This window comes from Lycorma delicatula, chromosome 12 (assembly GCF_047948215.1).
Source record: "Lycorma delicatula isolate Av1 chromosome 12, ASM4794821v1, whole genome shotgun sequence".
In the NCBI taxonomy this organism is placed as follows: Eukaryota; Metazoa; Arthropoda; class Insecta; order Hemiptera; family Fulgoridae; genus Lycorma; species Lycorma delicatula.
Window position 1 is genome coordinate 58519431 of NC_134466.1, and position 26278 is coordinate 58545708.

The 26278-nt window shown below is 31.3% G+C and overlaps 1 protein-coding gene across 1 annotated transcript in view; it reads right to left on the minus strand.

Moving 5' to 3' along the window:
• Window positions 1–419: 419 nt before the first annotated feature.
• LOC142332766 (uncharacterized) overlaps window positions 420–26278 on the minus strand; it is a 34822-nt gene continuing 8963 nt past the window's right edge. Inside the window, exons 5-8 of the mRNA XM_075379381.1 lie at window positions 24775–24924; window positions 17717–17866; window positions 13795–13944; window positions 420–4445 (exon numbers count right to left, since the gene is read on the minus strand). Of these exons, the coding sequence (XP_075235496.1) occupies window positions 1764–4445; window positions 13795–13944; window positions 17717–17866; window positions 24775–24924 (3132 nt within the window). The 3' untranslated portion in view covers window positions 420–1763. The remainder of the gene's footprint in view (window positions 4446–13794; window positions 13945–17716; window positions 17867–24774; window positions 24925–26278) is intronic.

The following is a 26278-nucleotide window of genomic DNA, read 5'->3' on the forward strand; positions in this document are numbered from 1 at the left end:
ATGCTTACTAAAATAAACGAGGCATGAAGTATCTTTTCCATACCTTCTTCGCTGAACCAAATTTACTTTCACGTATCAGCATGACAATGCCGTTCAAAAGTAGATGATGTATTCAGCGCTGGGACTGGGACAGCGCATGGACTGGGTATACAGATCGGCATTACTGCTCTTAAACTATATCATTTGTACAACACATGTTTCACATACGTTACGGTCATAAAGATTGTGAAAGCAACACTTAATGGACCCCTTTCAACGAGTTATAAAATTTCTAGTAAGTTAGAAACACGATTAACTATGTTATATTTAGTTAATCGTGTTTCTGTAAAACTGTATTTTTAAGATAAATGGATTAAATGAAAAAAAAAAAGTTTTCTAAAATTTTTTTAAGAATTTTATTACTATTTTTTACACAGTTTTTAAAAATACCCTAATTTTATACAATAAAAACAATTTTTTTTATTCTATAGGTAAAATTAATAATAGAGTTTTGCATCGATTAATCTTTAAAGAGTATTTTCGATCAGAAGAGTACTATGAATCTTTTTCCCCAAATCCAAATACATTTTTCTGATTGTCTATAGATTGTTAGGAATACAATTTAAGTAATTTCAATAAAAATAACATTTTATTAGAACATCTTGCTGCAATACTTTTTGTTTAAAATAAATTATATTCACGTTAAAGCAAAAGGCTTTAATATTATTTAATTATTATTTTCTTTTCAAATGCATATGTCTTATATAAAATAACTTTAAATCGGCGTGTATCTATTTCTATGTATTATAATATTTTTCTCAAAAAACCATAAGCTGAACATAAACTATTTACTGCGTCAAGCGATAATAACCGTGTGAAAATTCTGTTTTCGTTTATTCATTTTGACATACCTAGAACTATTTAAACGGTTTATCCCGTTAAATGTTTTGCGTAAACGATGGGGAGGGGTTATTTCATACTCTCAACACTCAGATAAATACGTTAATATTATTAAACTCAAATTTTGTGTTTCGGTGTTTCAAATGCAGTTTATCAGCTCGTTAAAAATAAAAAAAAATAAATTATAAAGATTTTTAGAAATCTATCTTTATTATTATTTCTACTTATCAGAATAATCGATTTGTTTCAGTCTCTGCAACAACACCCTGAATGGTGTTAAATTAGTTTCAAAAAAGGTCTGTGAAAACCATAAGCCGTACACCAAAAGGTCGGTGAACAGAAACCGTAGAAGTTCTATAGTGTAGGGTTTATTGTGTGGATGCAAAAATTGTAGAAGTTTATCGAAAAAAATGTTGCATGCGGTCTCAAAATGTTAATTTTCAATAACCATAAATGTATTCACAATTTTGGCATACAATGTCTTCAAATTTCTTAGACAAACTGAAATAAAGGAAATATGAATCATTTAATATACAAGTTATTAAAAAGTTTTTTTTATTAAAAGAATTGTACATACATTATATAAATCATTCCAAATGATCTGATGTATAAAATAATTAGTTTTAATAATAGTGTATATGCAATGCAAAAAAAAAGAAGAAAAAACTAGCTACAAACTCCAAAGACCCTATATACTAAATAAGAGATAATTTATACCACTCTGTCAACCTTATTTAACTTTTGTGTAAAAGTTTTTAGATAAAAATTACAAAAATTTTACATTAAATGTAAAATTTTTCTAACCAGTATGAATAGAGAGATGTCCTTTTAAATGATGCTTTTGACTAAATGATTTCTTACAAAAATTACAAGTGAATTTCTTCTCACCAGTATGAAGTGAATTTCTTCTCACCAGTATGAATAGAGAGATGAGTTTTTAAATTACTCTTTTGACTAAATGATTTCTTACAAAAATTACAAGTGAATTTCTTCTCACCAGTATGAATAGAGAGATGAGTTTTTAAATTACTCTTTTGACTAAATGATTTCTTACAAAAATTACAAGTGAATTTCTTCTCACCAGTATGAATAGAGAGATGAGTTTTTAAATTATCCTTTTGACTAAATGATTTCTTACAAAAATTACAAGTGAATTTCTTCTCACCAGTATGAATAGAGAGATGAGTTTTTAAACTACAGTTATGTCTAAATGATTTCTTACAAAAATTACAAGTGAATTTCTTTTCATCAGTATGAATAGAGAGATGAGTTTTTAAATTACACTTTTGACTAAATGATTTCTTACAAAAATTACAAGTGAATTTCTTCTCACCAGTATGAATAGAGAGATGAGTTTTTAAACTAAGGTTATGTCTAAATGATTTCTTACAAAAATTACAAGTGAATTTCCTCTCACCAGTATGAATAGCGAGATGAGTTTTTAAATTACTCTTTTGACTAAATGATTTCTTACAAAAATTACAAGTGAATTTCTTCTCACCAGTATGAATAGAGAGATGAGTTTTTAAACTAAGGTTATGTCTAAATGATTTCTTACAAAAATTACAAGTGAATTTCCTCTCACCAGTATGAATAGCGAGATGAGTTTTTAAATTACTCTTTTGACTAAATGATTTCTTACAAAAATTACAAGTGAATTTCTTCTCACCAGTATGAATAGAGAGATGAGTTTTTAAACTACAGTTATGTCTAAATGATTTCTTACAAAAATTACAAGTGAATTTCTTTTCATCAGTATGAATAGAGAGATGAGTTTTTAAATTACACTTTTGACTAAATGATTTCTTACAAAAATTACAAGTGAATTTCTTCTCACCAGTATGAATAGAGAGATGAGTTTTTAAACTAAGGTTATGTCTAAATGATTTCTTACAAAAATTACAAGTGAATTTCCTCTCACCAGTATGAATAGCGAGATGAGTTTTTAAATTACTCTTTTGACTAAATGATTTCTTACAAAAATTACAAGTGAATTTCTTCTCACCAGTATGAATAGAGAGATGAGTTTTTAAATTATCCTTTTGACTAAATGATTTCTTACAAAAATTACAAGTGAATTTCTTCTCACCAGTATGAATAGAGAGATGAGTTTTTAAACTACAGTTATGTCTAAATGATTTCTTACAAAAATTACAAGTGAATTTCTTTTCATCAGTATGAATAGAGAGATGAGTTTTTAAATTACACTTTTGACTAAATGATTTCTTACAAAAATTACAAGTGAATTTCTTCTCACCAGTATGAATAGAGAGATGAGTTTTTAAACTAAGGTTATGTCTAAATGATTTCTTACAAAAATTACAAGTGAATTTCCTCTCACCAGTATGAATAGAGAGATGAGTTTTTAAATTACTCTTTTGACTAAATGATTTCTTACAAAAATTACAAGTGAATTTCTTCTCACCAGTATGAATAGAGAGATGTAATTTTAAATTACAGCTTTGATTAAAAGTTTTTTTACAAAAATTACAAGTGAATTTCTTCTCACCAGTATGAATAGAGAGATGTCTTTTTAAACTACTGTTATGTCTAAATGATTTCTTACAAAAATTACAAGTGAATTTCTTTTCATCAGTATGAATAGAGAGATGAGTTTTTAAATTACTCTTTTGACTAAATGATTTCTTACAAAAATTACAAGTGAATTTCTTCTCATCAGTATGAATAGAGAGATGTCTTTTTAAACTACTGTAATGTCTAAATGATTTCTTACAAAAATTACAAGTGAATTTCTTTTCATCAGTATGAATAGAGAGATGAGTTTTTAAATTACTCTTTTGACTAAATGATTTCTTACAAAAATTACAAGTGAATTTCTTCTCATCAGTATGAATAGAGAGATGAGTTTTTAAATTATCCTTTTGACTAAATGATTTCTTACAAAAATTACAAGTGAATTTCTTCTCACCAGTATGAATAGAGAGATGAGTTTTTAAATTACTCTTTCGACTAAATGATTTCTTACAAAAATTACAAGTGAATTTCTTCTCATCAGTATGAATAGAGAGATGTAATTTTAAATTACAGCTTTGATTGAAAGTTTTTTTACAAAATTTACAAGTGAATTTCTTCTCACCAGTATGAATAAAGAGATGTAATTTTAAAGTACAGCTTTGATTAAAAGTTTTTTTACAAAATTTACAAGTGAATTTCTTGTCATCTCTATTAGTAGAGATATGTGTTTTTAAAATACAGCTTTGATTAAAGGTTTTTTTAGAAAAATTACATTTTAAGTTTTTTTTGACAACATGAATAGATAAGTGTGACTGTAATGTAGATCTCTGAGTGAAAGACTCCTGACAAAAAACACATGTGTGAATAGGAAGATGAGAAGATATGACATTCCTTTCTTTAACAGGTTTTTCTGTAATTTGCAAGCACTTTTCTTTAAAAGAAAAAGTGTTAAAATCTTCATATTCTTCATCGATGACATAATCACAAATGCACTTATATTTTAATTTATTGCAAACCACACATTTTGATCTCTGTAAACTACTTTCAGTAATTCTTTCCTCCACATCATTGATAACTTCTTCAATAAGATCCTAAAAAACAAACGTAACTGTTAAGTTAAAAATCTATCGGAAAATTTGTTATTTTTAATAATTCCTACTACAAATTGACAACTTATACTTTAATATTAAATATCTTATGTTCATATTTAAGCAAGCACAATATGTTAGTTTCAGAGTAGCAAAAATAAAAATTTTGTTAGTATTAGCAGTTAAAATACAGAAAACAAAATGTAACACAATCAAACTATACGCTACATAGCACAGAAACTAAAACTTGTCAGTCAACAGGTAATTTCATAATGCCAAATAAAAAAAAACAAATTTTTTTAAATTTACTGTAGTTTAATTCTGTCAATATTGTTGACTGAAAATAGAATCCTGGCAATAAGTGTAGATATTTTCCAAACTCAACCCCAGATTAAGTGATTGGGCATTACATTTGTTCTTAAAAAATCAAACACACAGAAGAGTAATACGATCGGTTTATCATTTTTATTAGATTTTCATCCACTGGATGAACTGAATGAAATGAAAAATAAAGAGAAAACAGGCTTAGTACTGGATGGATGAGTCAAGTAAATAATGAAAGAATTATATACTGAAGATCCAAAATTATATTAATTGACCATGAAAATGTCAAACAAAGAATTTTAATTTATCTTTAATACATTCTAATACACAAAAATGAGAGTGCCATGAGAAAAGCAATGTATGCTGAGATAAAACCTGAAATAATTGTATGTTATTTACCTATAAGAGTGAGCTACACATTTGTCGAGAAATGTTATCATGTTTCTAAATCACATATATTCAGATTCATACCATAAGTTTTTAAAATGCAATTTATAATCTGCTGAGAAATAATTTGTCTTGTTTAAATGATTCTTAAATGTGTTCTGATTTTAGAGAACTCTATGAGCAACAAATAGATCTTTAAAAAAATAACATAATTAATTAACACGTAGTAATGACATTTAGTGTTAGCTAGTGAACATCTCCCTCTATAAATCATGAGACCTTGCCGTTTCAGCAAGGTCTTGCCAGGGGTTTGAGTGCTCAGTGATACAGAGTAGCTGGACTGAAGGTGCAATCATATCGGAGAGGTACCTCTTGAGAGCCAGACTAAGGAATGATTCCTGAATGAGGGCAGCAGCTCTTTCAGTAGTTGTTAAGGGTGTAGGTCAGGACGACTTAAATGGTCACATCAACATCACTCAGTCCTATCAGTCATATCAGCAGTACTCAGTCCTCTGAGTACTGCGCAGCTGAAAGCAATGGAAAACTACAGCTGCTTTTTTCCAAGAAAATGTAGCTCTCTGCATTTTCGTATAGCAATGATTGAGGTGCCTTCCTTGGTAAAATATTCCGGAGGTAAACTAGTCCCCTGTTCGGATCTCCGGCTGGGGAGTACTAAGGAAGGGGTCACCAGAAAATTAAAAAATAACATTCTACGAGTCGGGGCGTGAAATGTTAGAAGTCTAAAAAAGGTTGGTAGGTTAGAAAATTTAAAGAGGGAAATGGATAGGATATATGTAGCTGTAGTAGGAAATAGCGAGGTTCGGTGGGAAGAGGAAAACGACGTTTAATCAGGTGATTTTAGAATAATTGACTCAGGTTCATATAATGGGCAGGCAGGAGTAGGTTTTGTTACGAACAAGAAGATAGGGAAGAGAGTAGAGTATTTCAAAATGCATAGCGATAAAATCATTGTAATAAGGATAAAATCAAAACTTAAACCGACAATGATTGTTAACAAGCGCCTACGATGATGATGAAGTAGTGTGTATACAAAGAAATTGACAAAGCAATTAAACTCCTAAAAGGAGATGAAAATTAAATAACAGTTGGCAGACTGGAATGCAAACATTGGAAAAGGCGGGAAGGAAATATAGTGGGTGAATACGGGCTGGACAATAAGAATGAAAGAGGGGACCGACTTATAGAGTTTTGCACGAAGTATAATTTAGTAATTGCCAACACCCAGTTTAAAAATCATAGTAGAAGAATATACACATGGAAAAAGCCAGGCGATACTGCAAGATATAATCTATCTGATGATAGATTATATCATGGTTAAGCAAAGATTTAGAAATAAACTCAGTGATTGCAAAACTTACCCTGGAGCAGACATTGATAGCGACCATAATTTAGTGATAATGAAATGTAGATTGTTGTTTAAAAGCCTGAAGCAAAGGTGTCAGATGAATCGGTGGAATTTAGAGAAGCTTGAGGTAGAGGAGGTAAGAAGATTTTTGAAAAGGACATCGCAAGAGGTCTCAGTAAAAACGATAAAGCAGAAAATGTAAAAGAAGAATGGGTGAATGTTAAAAAGGAAATTCTTAAAAATCAGCAGAAGCGAACTTAGGTGGAACAAAGAGAACTGGTACAAATCCTTAGGTTTCAGATGATATATTGCAACTGATGGATGAACGTAGAAAATATAAGAATGCTAGTGATGAAGAAAGTAAAAAGGAACTATCGACAATTAAGAAATACAACAAACAGGAAGTGCAAACTAGCAAAAGAAGAGTGGATTAAAGAAATGTGTTCAGAAGTGGAAAGAGAAATGAACATTGGTAAAATAGATGGAGCATACAGGAAAGTTAAGGAAAATTTTTGGGTACATAAATTAAAATCCAATGTGTTAAACAAAGATGGTACACGAATTTATAATATGAAAGGAAAGGTCGACAAGTGGGTGGAATATATTGAAGTGTTATGCGGAGGAAATGAATTAGAAAATGATGTTATAGAGGAAGAAGTGGATGTCAAAGAAGATGAAAGGGGAGAAGCAATACTGAGATCTGAATTTAAGAAAGCATTAAAAGATTTGAATGGCAGAAAGGCTCCTGGAATAGACAGAATACCTGTAGAATTACTGCGCAGTAAAACTTAACAAACTTAACTGTACAGAAGAATTGAGAGGAGAGTGGAAGAAGTGTTAGGAGAAGACCAATTTGGTTTCAGGAAAAGTATAGGGACAAGTGACGCAATTTTAGGCCTCAGATTAACAGTAGAAGAAAGATTAAAGAAAAACAAACTAACATACTTGGCATTTAAAGACCTAGAAAAGCCATTTGATAACGTAGACTGGAATAAAATGTTCAGCAATTTAAAAAATTAGGGTTCAAGTACAGAGATAGAAGAATGATTGCTAACATTTACCGGAACCAAATAGCAACAATAATAATGGAAGAACATAAGAAATAAGCTATAATAAGAAAGGAAGTGGACGAAATGATTCCGGAACCGATTTAAACTTTCTCCATACTTAAAATCTCAATTAAAAAGAATCGGTTTGCGCCTCCACGTTGGTTCGTCTGGATAACCAGTTAGAAACGTGGAGATTTCTACTGGTGAACTAAATCGGAATCACCTCTCTGGATCACATCCAGAGTTGTAACTCGGGAATTTATTCCCACCCAAGGCTGACTTGCCTTTGAAAGTCAAATATGGAAGGTCTTTTAAGAAAAAATCCACCGTCTGGTAAATACCAGAGAAGGCTGCACTCGGATCCGGTGGACAGCTGCTTAAAAGATAACAATGAATCGGAGCGTTTGGAAACACCCAAAAACAACACAACTTCAAAATTGAGGATAAGAAACAAGCAAATAAACTACATTGCCACTCACAACATTAATTCTCTAACTCAACCCGGCAAACTAAAAACTCTAACAGACATAATGGACAAACAAAATATCCTAATCGCAGGACTTCAAGAAATGAGAAACACCGATCGAGAGCCGTTTGAATCTCAGGGTTACAGAATTTACAAAGGAATCCCCGGGAAACGTGTGATGAAGAATTGCCCACAGTTCGGAACAGGATTTGCAATCAATCTTAAAATAATTGACTCAGTCGTAGAATTTAAGTCTTACTCCCCCAGGATTTCAACCTTAACCCTAAAATCAGCCAATAAATTCTACACCATAATAAATGTCCGTGCTCCCACCAATGACAAAAACAATCTTAAAAAAGATAGAGAAGAGATGGACAAATTCTGGGAACTTCTTGACCAACTGCAAACAACATAAATAAGACCCACACAAAGATTTTAATAGGGGACTTTAATGCCCAACTTGGTAAAGAACGGCCAAAGACTTGTCGAATTTTGCAGAAACCATAATATGATCTCAAAATCCACCTATTTTATGAGAAAACCAAACAAATCTTTGGTTTTGGCCATCTTTGAAGAAACAACAAAAAAAATCAAATTAACTAATAATTTAAAAGAACTGACATCCCAACTGAAAGAAATAGCTGAAGAACTAGCCCCTATAAACCCAAGAAAAAAACACCAAGGGTGGAATGAAGAATGTGACAAAGCAGTCAAAGACCGACACCGGGCTTGGATCAACCACCAAACCCAGAAAACTGAAGAATCTAACCATGAATTCACCAAACAAAGGAAAATAACTCAGAAAATTATAAGAGGAACCAAACGACAAGCCCAAAAAAACTTGATTCAGCAAATAGAAGAAAGTTCCAAGAAAACTAATTTCCGAGACTATTATAAAATTTTTGGTCAGGCTCTTCAAAGATATGAACCACCCACCCTTATGCTGAGAGGAAAAAAAGGAAATATGCCCCACACCAATAAAGAAAATGCTGAAATTTTGGCAGAAACCTTCAATAGATTCCTCAACTGTGACGACCCCCCAGAGCTTTTTGAGATTGACACTGAAACTCCAGTTAAAACTTCACCAGTAAATATCAACCCGCCAACAATTCAAGAAGTTCTCGCAGCCTTAAATGAAATAAAAAACTACAAAGCAAGCGGAGAAGACCAGCTTTTCGCAGAACTCTGGAAACACTCATCAGTTTATTCAGTCAAAACTTCCCTACATCTATGCCTCGTGAAAATATGGAACGAAGAAAAACTTCCAGAACACTGGACCACAGCCCTCATCCATCCATTACATAAAAAAGGGGATAAAACTAATCCGGAAAACTACAGAGGCATATCTCTCCTGGATTGCACATACAAAATCCTGTCGAGAATCATATACAACCGATGCAAAGACCAACTTGAACTGGAACTTGGGGAATACCAAGGGGGATTTAGGCCATGGAGAGGTTGCCCGGAACAAATAATATCCCTAAAACTTATGATGGACTTATATAAAAGACGGAAAAAACAACTAATAATCACCTTCGTCGACTTTAAAAGGGCCTATGATTGTATACACCGACCATCCATGCTGAATATTCTGAGAAACCTGGGCCTTCACCCTAAACTCGTAAACATGATAAAATTAACTTTAACCAATACCCAGTCCAGAGTGAAATTCAGAGGTGAACTCTCTCAACCCTTCTACATAAAAACTGGATTGAGGCAAGGAGACGGCCTCTCACCACTCCTTTTTAACTGCGCCCTCGAATTTATCATGAGAAAATGGTATGAAATAAATCCCAAAAATATAAAAATGGGTACTAAGAAACACTCCATCACACTAAATTGCCTAGGATTTGCAGATGACCTCGCTCTTTTAGCAAATAATATTCAAGAAGCCAAAACACAAATCATGAGCCTTCAAAACCTAGCACAAAAGATAGGGCTTCATATCTCTTTCGAAAAAACTGAACTAATGGCCATAGATCCTCTGGTAATAGAGCACATTACGGTAAACAATCAGAAAATTAAAATAGTAAAACAATTTAAATATCTAGGGGAAATAATAACTTATAATTTAAATGAAAAAGTGACATGGCAAAACAGGACAAATAAAATGATTAAATCCCAAAAATTAACTTGGTCAACATATAACAAAAAATGCCTTTCTGCTAAAACAAAACTTAAACATTATAAAACTGTAGTACAGCCAGAAGTCACCTACGGAAGCGAGACCCTTTTCAAAATCACTCAGAAAAACCGAATTGAAAAAATTCTGAAAATAGAGAGGAGAATTGTCAGAACGTGTATCAATAAAAAACACCAAAAAGAAGGCCAATGGTGGATTGTGCCAAATGAGGTGGTGTATCGAGAAATAGAGCCTGTTACTGATACTATGCGGAAAAAAAGAATCCCTTTCTTCGGTTATCTCATAAGGACACCGGAAACAAGACTGTCAAGAAATATCATTGAAAAGCTCTGGTTCCAAAAGCTAGAAGTAGGATGGATCAAAGAAATTAGAGAAGATATGAAAGAATTGGGAATTTCCCTGACTGACCTACAGAATAAAACTGGAAAAATTACAAAGCTAAAAGATAAAAGCATTAGATTTAAACAAAAGACAGACAAACGACAAAATACAACGAAGAGGGTGTTTACGGATGAAGAAAAGAAAGCAAGATCTGAACGGATGAAGAAATACTGGGCAGCTCGAAAGAGTAAAATAACACGCTTTTCTCAGAAAAGATCCAACTAAAATTGACTTAAGTGGTCCCATGTTGGCCGTAAAAGCATAATAATAATAATAATAAGAAAGGAAGTCTGACAAGGATGTTCCCTATCCCAGTTACGTTTTAATCTTTACATATAACTAGCAATTAATGATGTTAAAGAACAATTTAGATCCGGAGTAACAGTACAAGGTGAAAATATAAAGATGCTACGATTTGCTGATGATAGTAATTCTAGCTCAGAATAAAAAGGATTTAGAAGAAACAATGAACGGCACGGATGAAGTCCTATACAAGAACTACTGCATGAAAATAAACAAGAACAAAACGAAAGAAATGAATTGTAGTAAAAATAACGAAGATGGACCACTGAATGTGAAAATAGGAGGAGAAAAGATTATGGAGGTAGAAGAATTTTGTTATTTGGGAAGTAGAATTACTAAAGATTGACGAAGCAGGAGCAACATAAAATGCTAAATAGCACAGGGGAAACGAGCCTTCGTCAGAAATATAATTTGTTTACATTAAAAATTAATATAAATTACAGGAAAAGATTTTTTATAGTATACATTTGGAGTGTCGCTTTATATGGAAATGAAACTTTGACAATTGGAGTATCTGAGAAGAAAAGATAAGAAGCTTTTGAAATGGTGTGCTATAGGAAAATGTTAAAAATCAAATGGGTGGATAAAGTGACAAATGAAGAGGTGTTGCGGCAAATAGATGAAGAAAGAAGCATTTGGAAAAATATACCTAAAAGAAGAGACAGACTTATAGGCCACATACTAAGGCATCCTGGAATAGTCGCTTTAATATTGGACGTACAGGTAGAAGGAAAACATTGTGTAGGCAGGCAACGTTTGGAATATGTAAAACAAATTGTTAGGGATGTAGGATGTAGGGGTATACCGAAATGAAATGACTAGCACTGCATAGGGAAACTTGGAGAGCTACATCAAACCAGTCAAGTGACTGAAGACAAAAAAAAAGTGAACATCACTTCGGATCAATTGTGGATTTATTGCAGTATCAAAGCTACAGTTTATTGTATCAATGTTTGGGAAACATTCTTGCACAATTTTGGCCAAACAATGTGATAAAACAGTACAATAGCATCTTAGCATGTAATTAACACCTGAGATCCAAATTCAGTAACACATCATTTAGAAAAAATTAGTTGATTATTAAGAAGTTACTTATTTTTCTTCAACAGTCAATATTGATCAAATTTCGAGTAATGATGAAACCATCTCTTTATAAATAAATTATATAAATTTCATTGCTAAGATCTCTAAAACTGGTTAACAGGGCAAATCAATCACTAAGTTGTTTGTATTTTATGGTCAATTTTTAAAGAAGGAGACTGAATTTTTCTCACCCTTTACAACTCACACAAAGCCACACATATTTTTTTCACAGCTATTTTGGTAACAAGATTAGCATCTTTGTAGACAAAATATTCAGCAGTTATCAGATTCTGTCAATTAAATTCACTGGTACCATCTAACTTGATGAAAATATACCATTCTAAAGCGCGAGCTCTAACAGGAAGTTCATAATCCAGTGCATTCGAAAAGTAACTACATACCAACATAAACATGATTATAGGTTGAGGGATTTTATTCTGTGTTAATATGAGTAATGTTTTCTACAAAGGTTTGTAATTCTGTATTGAATGCAGTTAGCTTCCATGACCCGATCAGGATGTTGCGACAAGAATATGTGTCTCAACTAAAGAAGATATGATTGAAGCTGTCTTTCCATGTGCACACTGAACAGTGAATATTTCTCATTTAACACATCTTCATAAGCATAAGGAGTATATACAGACAGTGAAAGATTAGTATTTTATTAGATTTCCAGGTATACTGGTTCCTAATCGATATAGCGTACGAACACTAATCGAAGACTTTGGGGAGATTGGATCAGTAAAGAAATATGAGTGAAGTGGTACACCATAAGTACTTGATGAAGACGTATAGACAACTATGTGATGTAGTCTTAACAAATCCATGCAAAAGTTAGCTTAAAAGAAAAACAACTGCACCTTGTAATAAGCTCAGTCTTGTCCAATATAAAGCGATTCAACAGTTATTGGCCAGAGACTGTGCAAAGTGAATTCAATACTGGGAATGGTTTCAACAGTTCCTAGTGGATGTTTAAAGCTGCCAACTATTTAAGCACAAATTTAATTTATACTACCATTTAAATATGAATTCAATTCTCTGTGAAAAGAAACTAAGAAATTAACCTTGTTTTGAGAAAGCTGATACTTTGCTAAAAAATAATAGCACTTAAATATATTCTAATTTTCAGATTTATATCATGCAATAGTCATATTACTATTGAATAATCATTTTATTATAATTACCAATTATAATTTAATACACATGAAAAAAAGATTCTAAACAATGAGTACTGAAAAACCCCATAAAACCACATTAAAAAATCCCAAGGAACCCCCAGAAAACACATAAATACCACACTAAAAACTATACATGAAGTATTAAGAAGTACAATATTTCTTACATTTATTCATTTCTGTTTTATGGATGTTTCAACAGCAATAATGCAACATGCTGTCTGTTGGGAGGTAGTAAACAGTTTGATATGTTACAGAATTTGTTATGGCTGTGCCACATTTACAGTACCATAAGAGACACAATGAAGTAGTTTCTCTGAGGACAACAATGTTCTTCATAAAACTGGTTTCTGTGAATAGATTATAAATTTACTTGCAAGAATATATCAGCTGCATTTCAGTAGGTTTGTTGTGTGATGAAGAACAGTATATTTTGGCACTACGAAGAAAGAAACAAGAGACCTTATATAAAACCTCGCTCGGAATGTTTATTCTTTATCAAAAGCCACGAGTTTTCAGGAGTGACTTGTCAATCGTACAATCCTACACATACTGTTTTATCATTTCACATACAGTTTGGTATCACTTTTTTAAGCTTTTAATCAAAATATCTAGTGTTAAACTAGAATGCTAAACATTAGGTAAACCATCAAAAAGTAAATGAAAATATCTTACTTGTCTAGATGTTGTCGGTTTATCATCTGTCATAGCAACAGGAGCAATCAAATGTTCTGTTCGCTCTGTTTCATGCTTGATTTCTTTTTTAATACTCAAAGATAATGGATCTTCATCAAAAAATGAACTATCAGTTTGTGCATCCATACTCTGCAGCAAAACATAAAATAATAATAATAATTTATTATCTTTATATAATTAACAAATATTAAAAATATATCTACTTTTCTTACAATGATAAAACAAATTGGTTTTCATAGAAATAACTCATCCATGTGAGTACTTCTATAATAATATTCAACTGGAACCTTTCAATATATAATCACACATGATAGTTCCAGAAAAGTGAAATATTGTAGGCATTTGCAGTAAATTAATAGATCAATAGAAAAATGATCTTAACCACAATCTAAATGGTTTGGTAAAAGAAACAGGTTGTTGGTGTAAATATAAAAAAACACATCAACCTTGTTTGGAAACAAAAATGTCATCGACTAAGGTGACATATTCCGGAGGTAAAATATTCCGGAGGTAAAATAGTCCCCCGTTCGGATCTCCGGGTGGGGACTACTAAGGAAGGGGTCACCAGAAAATTAAAAAATAACATTCTACGAGTCGGAGCGTGGAATGTTAGAAGCTTAAAAAAGGTTGGTAGGCTAGAAAATTTAAAAAGGGAAATGGATAGGGTGAATGTGGATATAGTAGGAATTAGTGAGGTTCGGTGGGAAGAGGAAGGCGACTTTTGGTCAGGTGATTTTAGAGTAATTAACTCAGCGTCAAATAATGGGCAGGCAGGAGTAGGTTTCGTGATGAACAAGAAGATAGGGAGGAGAGTGGAGTATTTCAAAACGCATAGCGATAGAATCATTGTAATAAGGATAAAATCAAAACCTAAACCGACAACGATTGTTAACGTTTATATGCCTACAAGCGCCCATGATGATGATGAGGTAGAGTGTGTATACGAAGAGATTGATGAAGCAATTAAACACGTAAAGGGAGATGAAAATTTAATAATAGTTGGAGATTGGAATGCAAGCATTGGAAAAGGCAAGGAAGGAAATATAGTGGGTGAATATGGGCTGGGCAAAAGGAATGAAAGAGGGGACCGACTTATAGAATTTTGCACGAAGTATAATTTAGTAATTGCCAACACCCAATTTAAAAATCATAATAGAAGAATATACACTTGGAAAAAGCCAGGCGATACTGGAAGGTATCAGATAGATTATATCATGGTTAAGCAAAGATTTAGAAATCAACTCGTTGACTGCAAAACTTACCCTGGAGCAGACATTGATAGCGACCATAATTTGGTGATAATGAAATGTAGATTGGGGTTTAAAAACCTGAAGAAAAGTTGTCAGATGAATCGGTGGAATTTAGAGAAGCTTGAGGAAGAGGAGGTAAAGAAGATTTTTGAGGAGGACATCGCAAGAGGTCTGAGTAAAAAAGATATGGTAGAAAATGTAGAAGAAGAATGGGAGAATGTTAAAAAGGAAATTCTTAAATCAGCTGAAGCAAACTTAGGCGGAATAAAGAGAACTGGTAGAAAACCTTGGGTTTCAGACGATATATTGCAGCTGATGGATGAACGTAGAAAATATAAGAATGCTAATGATGAAGAAAGTAAAAGGAACTATCGGCAATTAAGAAATGCTATAAATAGGAAATGCAAACTGGCGAAAGAAGAGTGGATTAAAGAAAAGTGTTCAGAAGTGGAAAGAGAAATGAACATTGGTAAAATTGACGGAGCATACAGGAAAGTTAAGGAAAATTTTGGGGTACATAAATTAAAATCTAATAATGTGTTAAACAAAGATGGTACACCAATATATAATACGAAAGGTAAAGTCGATAGATGGGTGGAATATATTGAAGAGTTATACGGAGGAAATGAATTAGAAAATGGTGTTATAGAGGAAGAAGAGGAAGTTGAGGAGGATGAAATGGGAGAAACAATACTGAGATCTGAATTTAAGAGAGCATTAAAAGATTTAAATGGCAGAAAGGCTCCTGGAATAGACGGAATACCTGTAGAATTACTGCGCAGTGCAGGTGAGGAAGCGATTGATAGATTATACAAACTGGTGTGTAATATTTATGAAAAAGGGGAATTTCCGTCAGACTTCAAAAAAAGTGTTATAGTTATGATACCAAAGAAAGCAGGGGCAGATAAATGTGAAGAATACAGAACAATTAGTTTAACTAGTCATGCATCAAAAATCTTAACTAGAATTTTATACAGAAGAATTGAGAGGAGAGTGGAAGAAGTGTTAGGAGAAGACCAATTTGGTTTCAGGAAAAGTATAGGGACAAGGGAAGCAATTTTAGGCCTCAGATTAATAGTAGAAGGAAGATTAAAGAAAAACAAACCAACATACTTGGCGTTTATAGACCTAGAAAAGGCTTTCGATAACGTAGATTGGAATAAAATGTTCAGCATTTTAAAAAAATTAGGGTTCAAATACAGAGATAGAAGAACAATTGCTAACATGTACAGGAACCAAACAGCAACAATAACAATTGAAGAACATAAGAAAGAAGCCCTAATAAGAAAGGGAGTCCGACAAGGATGTTCCCTATCTCCGTTACTTTTTAATCTTTACATGGAACTAGCAGTTAATGATATTAAAGAACAATTTAGATTCGGAGTAACAGTACAAGGTGAAAAGATAAAGATGCTACGATTTGCTGATGATATAGTAATTCTAGCCGAGAGTAAAAAGGATTTAGAAGAAACAATGAATGGCATAGATGAAGTCCTACGCAAGAACTATCGCATGAAAATAAACAAGAACAAAACAAAAGTAATGAAATGTAGTAGAAATAACAAAGATGGACCCCTGAATGTGAAAATAGGAGGAGAAAAGATTATGGAGGTAGAAGAATTTTGTTATTTGGGAAGTAAAATTACTAAAGATGGACGAAGCAGGAGCGATATAAAATGCCGAATAGCACAAGCTAAACGAGCCTTCAGTAAGAAATATAATTTGTTTACATCAAAAATGAATTTAAATGTCAGGAAAAGATTTTTGAAAGTGTATGTTTGGAGTGTCGCTTTATATGGAAGTGAAACTTGGACAATCGGAGTATCTGAGAAGAAAAGATTAGAAGCTTTTGAAATGTGGTGCTATAGGAGAATGTTAAAAATCAGATGGGTGGATAAAGTGACAAATGAAGAGGTATTGCGGCAAATAGATGAAGAAAGAAGCATTTGGAAGAATATAGTTAAAAGAAGAGACAGACTTATAGGCCACATACTAAGGCATCCTGGAATAGTCGCTTTAATATTGGAAGGACAGGTAGAAGGGAAAAATTGTGTAGGCAGGCCACGTTTGGAGTATGTAAAACAAATTGTTGGGGATGTAGGATGTAGAGGGTATACTGAAATGAAACGACTAGCACTAGATAGGGAATCTTGGAGAGCTGCATCAAACCAGTCAAATGATTGAAGACAAAAAAAAAAAAAAAAAAAAAGGTGACATAGAATAAGGATTATCAAAACCTGTAACAAAGTTTCTGTAACAAACTAAACAAGGTTCGTAAAGGCAAGGATAGCTTTGTACTGTTATAAAACATTTTTATAAACAATGTTAAATGTGGGTATAAAATGACTATGTTAGTCACCTTCATTTAAGGCGTGAGGCACCTGCTCACTGTATTTTATTTGTTACGTATTGTTGTACAAAATGTTAGATGCAATCGGTTAAACAAAGCTATTTACCGTCCTATACTCTACTAAAATGTTTTTTACACCATAAATCAAAATATCTCAAGCTAGACATAAATGCAAAATGATTATATGTGAGCAACAAACAGCAAATAAAAATATCATAATGAATAGAATAATTAAGAATTCTTACAATAACTAGGTTTTATGTTTTTAACTTAAAACAAGATAAAGAAGAAAATAGCTTACTTGTTTAAATATTGTCAGACCATCATCTGTCTTAGAAAGATGTACAAAAGAATGTTCTTCTTGCACAGATTCATGCATTTTTTCTTTTTTAATGGGCAAAGATAATAGATTTTCTTCCAAAACTGAATCACTAGTTTGTGGATCCAAACTCTGCAAAAAAAAGTAATATTAATAGTGTGACTATCAAAGCGGGTTTTAAAGCACTAATATGTGTCGGTTATGTCTGGAAATGACTTTTTATACAAATAATCTATATTTATAACTAACACCACATGAAAACCAAAGTTTATGATACAAATGAATTTCTTAATCTCCAAAAAATATACATGAGTAGACAATAACAGTAGAGGTCATCATTTTTTATTACTAAAAATGATATAATATTTTTCATAAGAAAAGTATTCACTGGGTATATAGACTAAATTATAATGGTATAATTATAATTACGTGGTATGTAATGGGTATAGATGCTAAATTAAACAAAGATTATTGCAAGTTTTTTTAAGTATTAACTTGTATAAAAGAAGAGAATTTAATTTTTACAGAATCAAACAATTTTCAGATGTAAAAAGATAATTCAAAAGTTAAGATGCCAGTAAAATATTGACAAGCTTCTTCTCCTTTTAATTAATCTGACATAGTACATTTGACATGAAAAGCTTGTAAAATTACAGCCTCACATATGCCATTATTAACCAACCATTAATAAACACATCACAGATTTTTTGCATGAAAATTTCATGAGAAGCATACGATTAACTAAACATCTAAATTTATTACACTGTTTCTGGTAAAGCCAAACTGCATTAATTATCTGTGTCACAAAGAAGCCGTTGTGGAAAAGTGAAAAATTTAACAAAAAAATATGAGAGTATCTCTTCTTATAGAAAGTTTACGAGAACCTTCTACAATTGAACAATCAAGTCCAGTACATCAAATTTAATCAAAAATATCATTTATATGTAGGATATGATTTCAATTGAAAAAACACAAGCACATTGAAATCTGCCTATTCCAAGAATATGTTAAATGTTTTTATTAAACTTGTTTCAGAATACTTCCAAGTATTTCGCCTCCAGAATAATACTGAATATCTGTCTCTTGTTGTTCACAACTAATTTCCCGTTTTGCTAATTAGAAAGTCTGACTCCATCACCGGTGAGCTTATATAATTTCACAAAAAATACGTAAGTATTTCTTACCTTCTGGCTATGCAAATATGATGAATTATTAAATCGTTTTTTACTTTATATGTTTTTAAAGATCTAACGTTGTTGCTCATAGAGTTCTCTTAAAATCAAAACACATTTAAAAATATTTTAAGAAATTTCTCAGCAGGTTATAAATTGAATTAAAAACTTATGATATGTATCTGAATATATGTGATTTAGAAACATGATGATAACATTTCTCTAGAAATGTGTAGCTCAATCTTGTAGATAAATAACATACAATTATTACACTGCTTTTCTCATGGCACTCTCATTTTTGTGCATCAGAATGTATTAAAGAGAAATTAAAATAATTTGTTTGACATTTTCATGGTCAATTAATATAATTTTGGATCTTCAGTATATAATTCTTTCATTATTTACTTGACTCACCCATCCAGTACTAAGCCTGTTTTCTCTTATTTTTCATTTCATTCAATTCTTCCAGTAGATGAATATCTAATAAAAATGATAAAACCAATTTTATTACTCTTCGCTGTCTTTGATGTTTTAAGAACAAATGTAATGACCAATCACTTAATCTGGGGATGAGTTTGGCAAATATCTACACTTATTTACAGGGTTCTATTTTCAGTTAATATTAACAGAATTAAACTACAGTAAATTAAAAAAAAATTTTTTTTTATTTGGTATTATGAAATTGCCTGTCAACTGACCAGTTTTAATTTCTGCGCTATGTAGCATATAGTTTGATTGTGTTACATTTTGTCCTCTGTATTTTAACTGCTAATATAAATGAAATTTTTATTTTTGCTACTTTGAAACAAATATATAGTGCTTGCTTAAATATGAACATAAGATATTTAATATTAAAGTATAAAGTGTTCAATTTGTAGTTGGCATTATTTAAAATAACAAATTTTTACGATAGATTTTTAACTCAACAGCTACATTTTTTTTTAGGATCTTATTGAAGAAGTTATCGATGATGTGGAAGAAAGAATTACTGGAAGTATATTACAGACATCAAAATGTGTGATTTGCAATAAATTAAAATATAAGTGCATTTGAGATTGTCTTCAATGAAGAATATGATGATTTCAACACTTTTACTTTTAAAGAAACATGCTTGCAAATTACAGAAAAACCTGTTACAGAAAGGAATGTCATATCTTCTCATCTTCTTATTCACTCATGTGTTTTTTGTCAGGAGTCTTTCACCACTTAAATATTCATGTTGTCAAAAAAAAAAAAAAAACAACATTTATTCGACACAGTAATTTAAAAACACATATCTCTACTACTAATACAGATGAGAAAAATTTCACTTTTAATTTTTGCAAAAAAACTTTTAATGAAAGCTGTAGTTTAAAAACACATTTCTCTATTCCTACTGTTGAAGAAATTCACATGTAATATTTGTAAGAAATCATTTAGTCAAAAGAGTAATTTTAGTAAATTTAGCAATGGCATATGGCGTGTGGCATTTATCCACACAGTGAGAAGGAAGTGGGGAGCCTAGATCATGATAAACAACAGATATATGGGACCCAGGCCCTTGTTTGGTCTTGACTTTACACCCAAAATAAAGTTCGCCTTTGGGACTAGAGCACTACTTCACCACATACATAAAAAAAGAAGTTAAAAGATTTAAAAAAACTCTAGGCATTTTGTAACTAACGACTAATTAAAAGAAATAAAATTGTAAATATGTAACACACAAAGCACTTACAATGACATTTTTCCTGGTTCACTATCTCACAACTGGCATTGTTCTGATGAATGTATGCTGCACTAGGTAACATTTGTACATATTTATACACGTCTAAATCTACACAACAATAACAACACTACTCTTTGAGTTAGCTCATTTGGTTCAATCATATTTATAATTCTCTAGGATCTTTTAGTTGACAATGAAAAAAAAATTTTTAAATATTTATACAAATTAAAATAACAAAGAAACTGTAGGTAATGGAGAAATTATGAATACATATTTGAAAACAGGATAAAGAATTGCATTAAATACACCTATTGGTACTCATGAGACAAAAATCATGTTGACCATCGTTATTGGCAACATTACATGAGATATTTGGCACTTGAATTTGCAAAATCAATCTCATGATAAAAGAATCCCATGATGAGCTTCCTTAAGAAATTTAAAAGTGAAGTTGTATTCCGTTACTTTCTTCTGTGCGCTAATCATACTTCTTTGTAAATTTATATGTCAAACCTACTAAAATGTAAATCCACCCTACTAGTGACACCTTGAAAGGAACTAATTGTATAGTGAGTATTATTAATTTGAATAAAGTAATTATTGTGGCTGATGCCACTTACATGTTGCTTTCATTCAATGGAGTCTTATAGCTACTTTTATGGCGATTTCAGATCTGCAAGGGCAGGGAATTTAGAAATACAAATTTAAAGAAAACCTGATTTTTTAAGGAATTGTATAGTACAACATCTCATTGTACCACGGGTTAGTTTATTGTTTACAAAACTCAGTTGAATAAAAGGAAAGAAGAATCTGCAATCACCTCACTGGATGAGGTGAGGCACATGTTCAGCATTGTTAGTATAAGCTGTTTTACAATTCTGTAAAACCCTTGGTTCTAACAAAACTAAGTAAGAAAAAATAGTTATTTTAAAACTAGATTTAAAATACTACCACTCATTAAAATTCAGTTATCTCGTGATGTGTTTATATGATTATCTGTTAAGCTTCAACTTAAATTGAGAAATCATTAAAAAATAAATTATATTTATAATTTTGAGTTTTACTCGAGTACTTTTAGATCTCTATCTCGTTATCATTCTTTGAGGGGTTTTGTGCAAAATGTAACTTCTACTTTTTTGCAAATTTATGGATTAAAAAATTATTAATGCAATGTTCACTGGCAGCAGTTTTCCAAATTATTGAATAGGGTTTTCAAAAATATTTTCATGAAAAAAATTGATGTTACGATACTGGAGAGGAATCTGTATTATGTTAGTTAAATCACTTTACTTTCTTGAACTTGAAAACAAGGGCCTGGGTCCCATATATCTGTTGTTTATCATGTTCTAGGTTTCTCACTGTGTGGAAAAATGTCACACGCCACATGCCATTGCTATCCCTATGATTTGGAGGAACCCAAAAATCACTCTTCTGACTGTTATTTCTGCTTAGCAAACATTAAAGGGATTACATCAAAATCAAAACATAGAGCGTTGTAATCAAACTTACAATCCGCAATGAGAACAGATCCATACTGCAAAGAATTGACAACACCAAAGTCTCCAGAACATGTGACATTAGATGAAGGGAGCTCAGAGTCTGGTGGAAGTAAGAAAGAAAAATAAACAGATTCTGGTGATACAACTTATGAACAAAGCATTTCATCTGAGCCTCATTTACTGATTAAAGTAAATCTTAACGAACTCATAAAAGATTTAAAGTATCAAAAAAACAGTCTGGAATGCTTGCTTCCCGGCAAAAAGGATGGAATCTTCTTCAAAGGAATACAAAGAAATGTAGCACTTATCGTAATCATCATTCTGAATTTAAAGTTTTTTTTCTGAAGAAAATGCCTTAGCGTTTTGTAATGACATTTCTTCTCTTATGCAGCCACTTTGTAATGAACATAACCCAACAGAATGGCACTTGTTCATAGATTCCTCTAAAGTTAGTTTAAAAGCCGGCTTCTGCATAATGGCAATAAATTCCCGTCAGTACCTGTGGCCCACTCTGCTACTATGAAAGAAACTTATAAAAATATTAAATCTATATTGGAAAGGCTTCAATATGCAGTATATAAATGTAGTATTTGTGGTGATTTGAAAGTGATTGCATTTATTCTTGGTTTGCGGCTTGGTTACATAAACTACTGTTGTTTATTGTGTGAATGGGATAGTAGGGACAGAAAACCATTTATTAGAAAAGAAAAGCCTAAAAATGTGTATCTACCTCTGTTACATATCAAACTAGGATTAATGAACAATTTCGTCAAGGACATTGAAAATACTCCTGGTTCATGTACTTAAAACAGAAGTTTTCTAAAATTATCTGTGCAAAGAAACTCTAAGAAATTGTTTTGAGTAAGCTGATGCACACCATGGCTTCAAAAAAGCAATTTTTTTGCTAAAAAATAGTGGCATATCAATACATTCTACTAATTTTCAGATTTATATCATGCAGTACTATTATTACTATTGTATAATCATTTTATTATAATTACCGATTATAATTTAAAACACATGAAAAAAAGATTCTAATCAAGGAATACTGAAAAATCCTAGAGAAATGGCATAAAACCACATTAAAAATCACAAGGAACCCTCATAAATACCATACTAAAAACTATGCATGAATTATAGATCCTGGAAGAGTAGCCTCATGGCTGTTATCAAAGATCAATAAGAATGGTATTAAGAAGTACAATATTTCTTATGTTTATTCATTTCTATGTTTTATGGATGTTTTAACAGCAATAATATAACATGCTGTCTGTTGGGAGGTAGTAAACAGTTTGATATGTTACAGAATTTGTTATGGCTGTGCCACATTTACAGTACCATAAGAGACACAATGAAGTAGTTTCTCTGAGGACAACAATGTTCTTCATAAAACTGGTTTCTGTGAATAGATTATAAATTTACTTGCAAGAATATATCAGCTGCATTTCAGTAGGTTTGTTGTGTGATGAAGAACAGTATATTTTGGCACTACGAAGAAAGAAACAAGAGACCTTATATAAAACCTCGCTCGGAATGTTTATTCTTTATCAAAAGCCACGAGTTTTCAGGAGTGACTTGTCAATCGTACAATCCTACACATACTGTTTTATCATTTCACATACAGTTTGGTATCACTTTTTTAAGCTTTTAATCAAAATATCTAGTGTTAAACTAGAATGCTAAATATTAGGTAAACCATCAAAAAGTAAATGAAAATATCTTACTTGTCTAGATGTTGTCGGTTTATCATCTGTCATAGCAACAGGAGCAATCAAATGTTCTGTTCGCTCTGTTTCATGCTTGATTTCTTTTTTAATACTCAAAGATAATGGATCTTCATCAAAAAATGAACTATCAGTTTGTGCATCCATACTCTGCAGCAAAACATAAAATAATAATAATAATTTATTATCTTTATATAATTAACAAATATTAAAAATATATCTACTTTTCTTACAATGATAAAACAAATTGGTTTTCATAGAAATAACTCATCCATGTGAGTACTTCTATAATAATATTCAACTGGAACCTTTCAATATATAATCACACATGATAGTTCCAGAAAAGTGAAATATTGTAGGCATTTGCAGTAAATTAATAGATCAATAGAAAAATGATCTTAACCACAATCTAAATGGTTTGGTAAAAGAAACAGGTTGTTGGTGTAAATATAAAAAAACACATCAACCTTGTTTGGAAACAAAAATGTCATCGACTAAGGTGACATAGAATAAGGATTATCAAAACCTGTAACAAAGTTTCTGTAACAAACTAAACAAGGTTCGTAAAGGCAAGGATAGCTTTGTACTGTTATAAAACATTTTTATAAACAATGTTAAATGTGGGTATAAAATGACTATGTTAGTCACCTTCATTTAAGGCGTGAGGCACCTGCTCACTGTATTTTATTTGTTACGTATTGTTGTACAAAATGTTAGATGCAATCGGTTAAACAAAGCTATTTACCGTCCTATACTCTACTAAAATGTTTTTTACACCATAAATCAAAATATCTCAAGCTAGACATAAATGCAAAATGATTATATGTGAGCAACAAACAGCAAATAAAAATATCATAATGAATAGAATAATTAAGAATTCTTACAATAACTAGGTTTTATGTTTTTAACTTAAAACAAGATAAAGAAGAAAATAGCTTACTTGTTTAAATATTGTCAGACCATCATCTGTCTTAGAAAGATGTACAAAAGAATGTTCTTCTTGCACAGATTCATGCATTTTTTCTTTTTTAATGGGCAAAGATAATAGATTTTCTTCCAAAACTGAATCACTAGTTTGTGGATCCAAACTCTGCAAAAAAAAGTAATATTAATAGTGTGACTATCAAAGCGGGTTTTAAAGCACTAATATGTGTCGGTTATGTCTGGAAATGACTTTTTATACAAATAATCTATATTTATAACTAACACCACATGAAAACCAAAGTTTATGATACAAATGAATTTCTTAATCTCCAAAAAATATACATGAGTAGACAATAACAGTAGAGGTCATCATTTTTTATTACTAAAAATGATATAATATTTTTCATAAGAAAAGTATTCACTGGGTATATAGACTAAATTATAATGGTATAATTATAATTACGTGGTATGTAATGGGTATAGATGCTAAATTAAACAAAGATTATTGCAAGTTTTTTTAAGTATTAACTTGTATAAAAGAAGAGAATTTAATTTTTACAGAATCAAACAATTTTCAGATGTAAAAAGATAATTCAAAAGTTAAGATGCCAGTAAAATATTGACAAGCTTCTTCTCCTTTTAATTAATCTGACATAGTACATTTGACATGAAAAGCTTGTAAAATTACAGCCTCACATATGCCATTATTAACCAACCATTAATAAACACATCACAGATTTTTTGCATGAAAATTTCATGAGAAGCATACGATTAACTAAACATCTAAATTTATTACACTGTTTCTGGTAAAGCCAAACTGCATTAATTATCTGTGTCACAAAGAAGCCGTTGTGGAAAAGTGAAAAATTTAACAAAAAAATATGAGAGTATCTCTTCTTATAGAAAGTTTACGAGAACCTTCTACAATTGAACAATCAAGTCCAGTACATCAAATTTAATCAAAAATATCATTTATATGTAGGATATGATTTCAATTGAAAAAACACAAGCACATTGAAATCTGCCTATTCCAAGAATATGTTAAATGTTTTTATTAAACTTGTTTCAGAATACTTCCAAGTATTTCGCCTCCAGAATAATACTGAATATCTGTCTCTTGTTGTTCACAACTAATTTCCCGTTTTGCTAATTAGAAAGTCTGACTCCATCACCGGTGAGCTTATATAATTTCACAAAAAATACGTAAGTATTTCTTACCTTCTGGCTATGCAAATATGATGAATTATTAAATCGTTTTTTACTTTATATGTTTTTAAAGATCTAACGTTGTTGCTCATAGAGTTCTCTTAAAATCAAAACACATTTAAAAATATTTTAAGAAATTTCTCAGCAGGTTATAAATTGAATTAAAAACTTATGATATGTATCTGAATATATGTGATTTAGAAACATGATGATAACATTTCTCTAGAAATGTGTAGCTCAATCTTGTAGATAAATAACATACAATTATTACACTGCTTTTCTCATGGCACTCTCATTTTTGTGCATCAGAATGT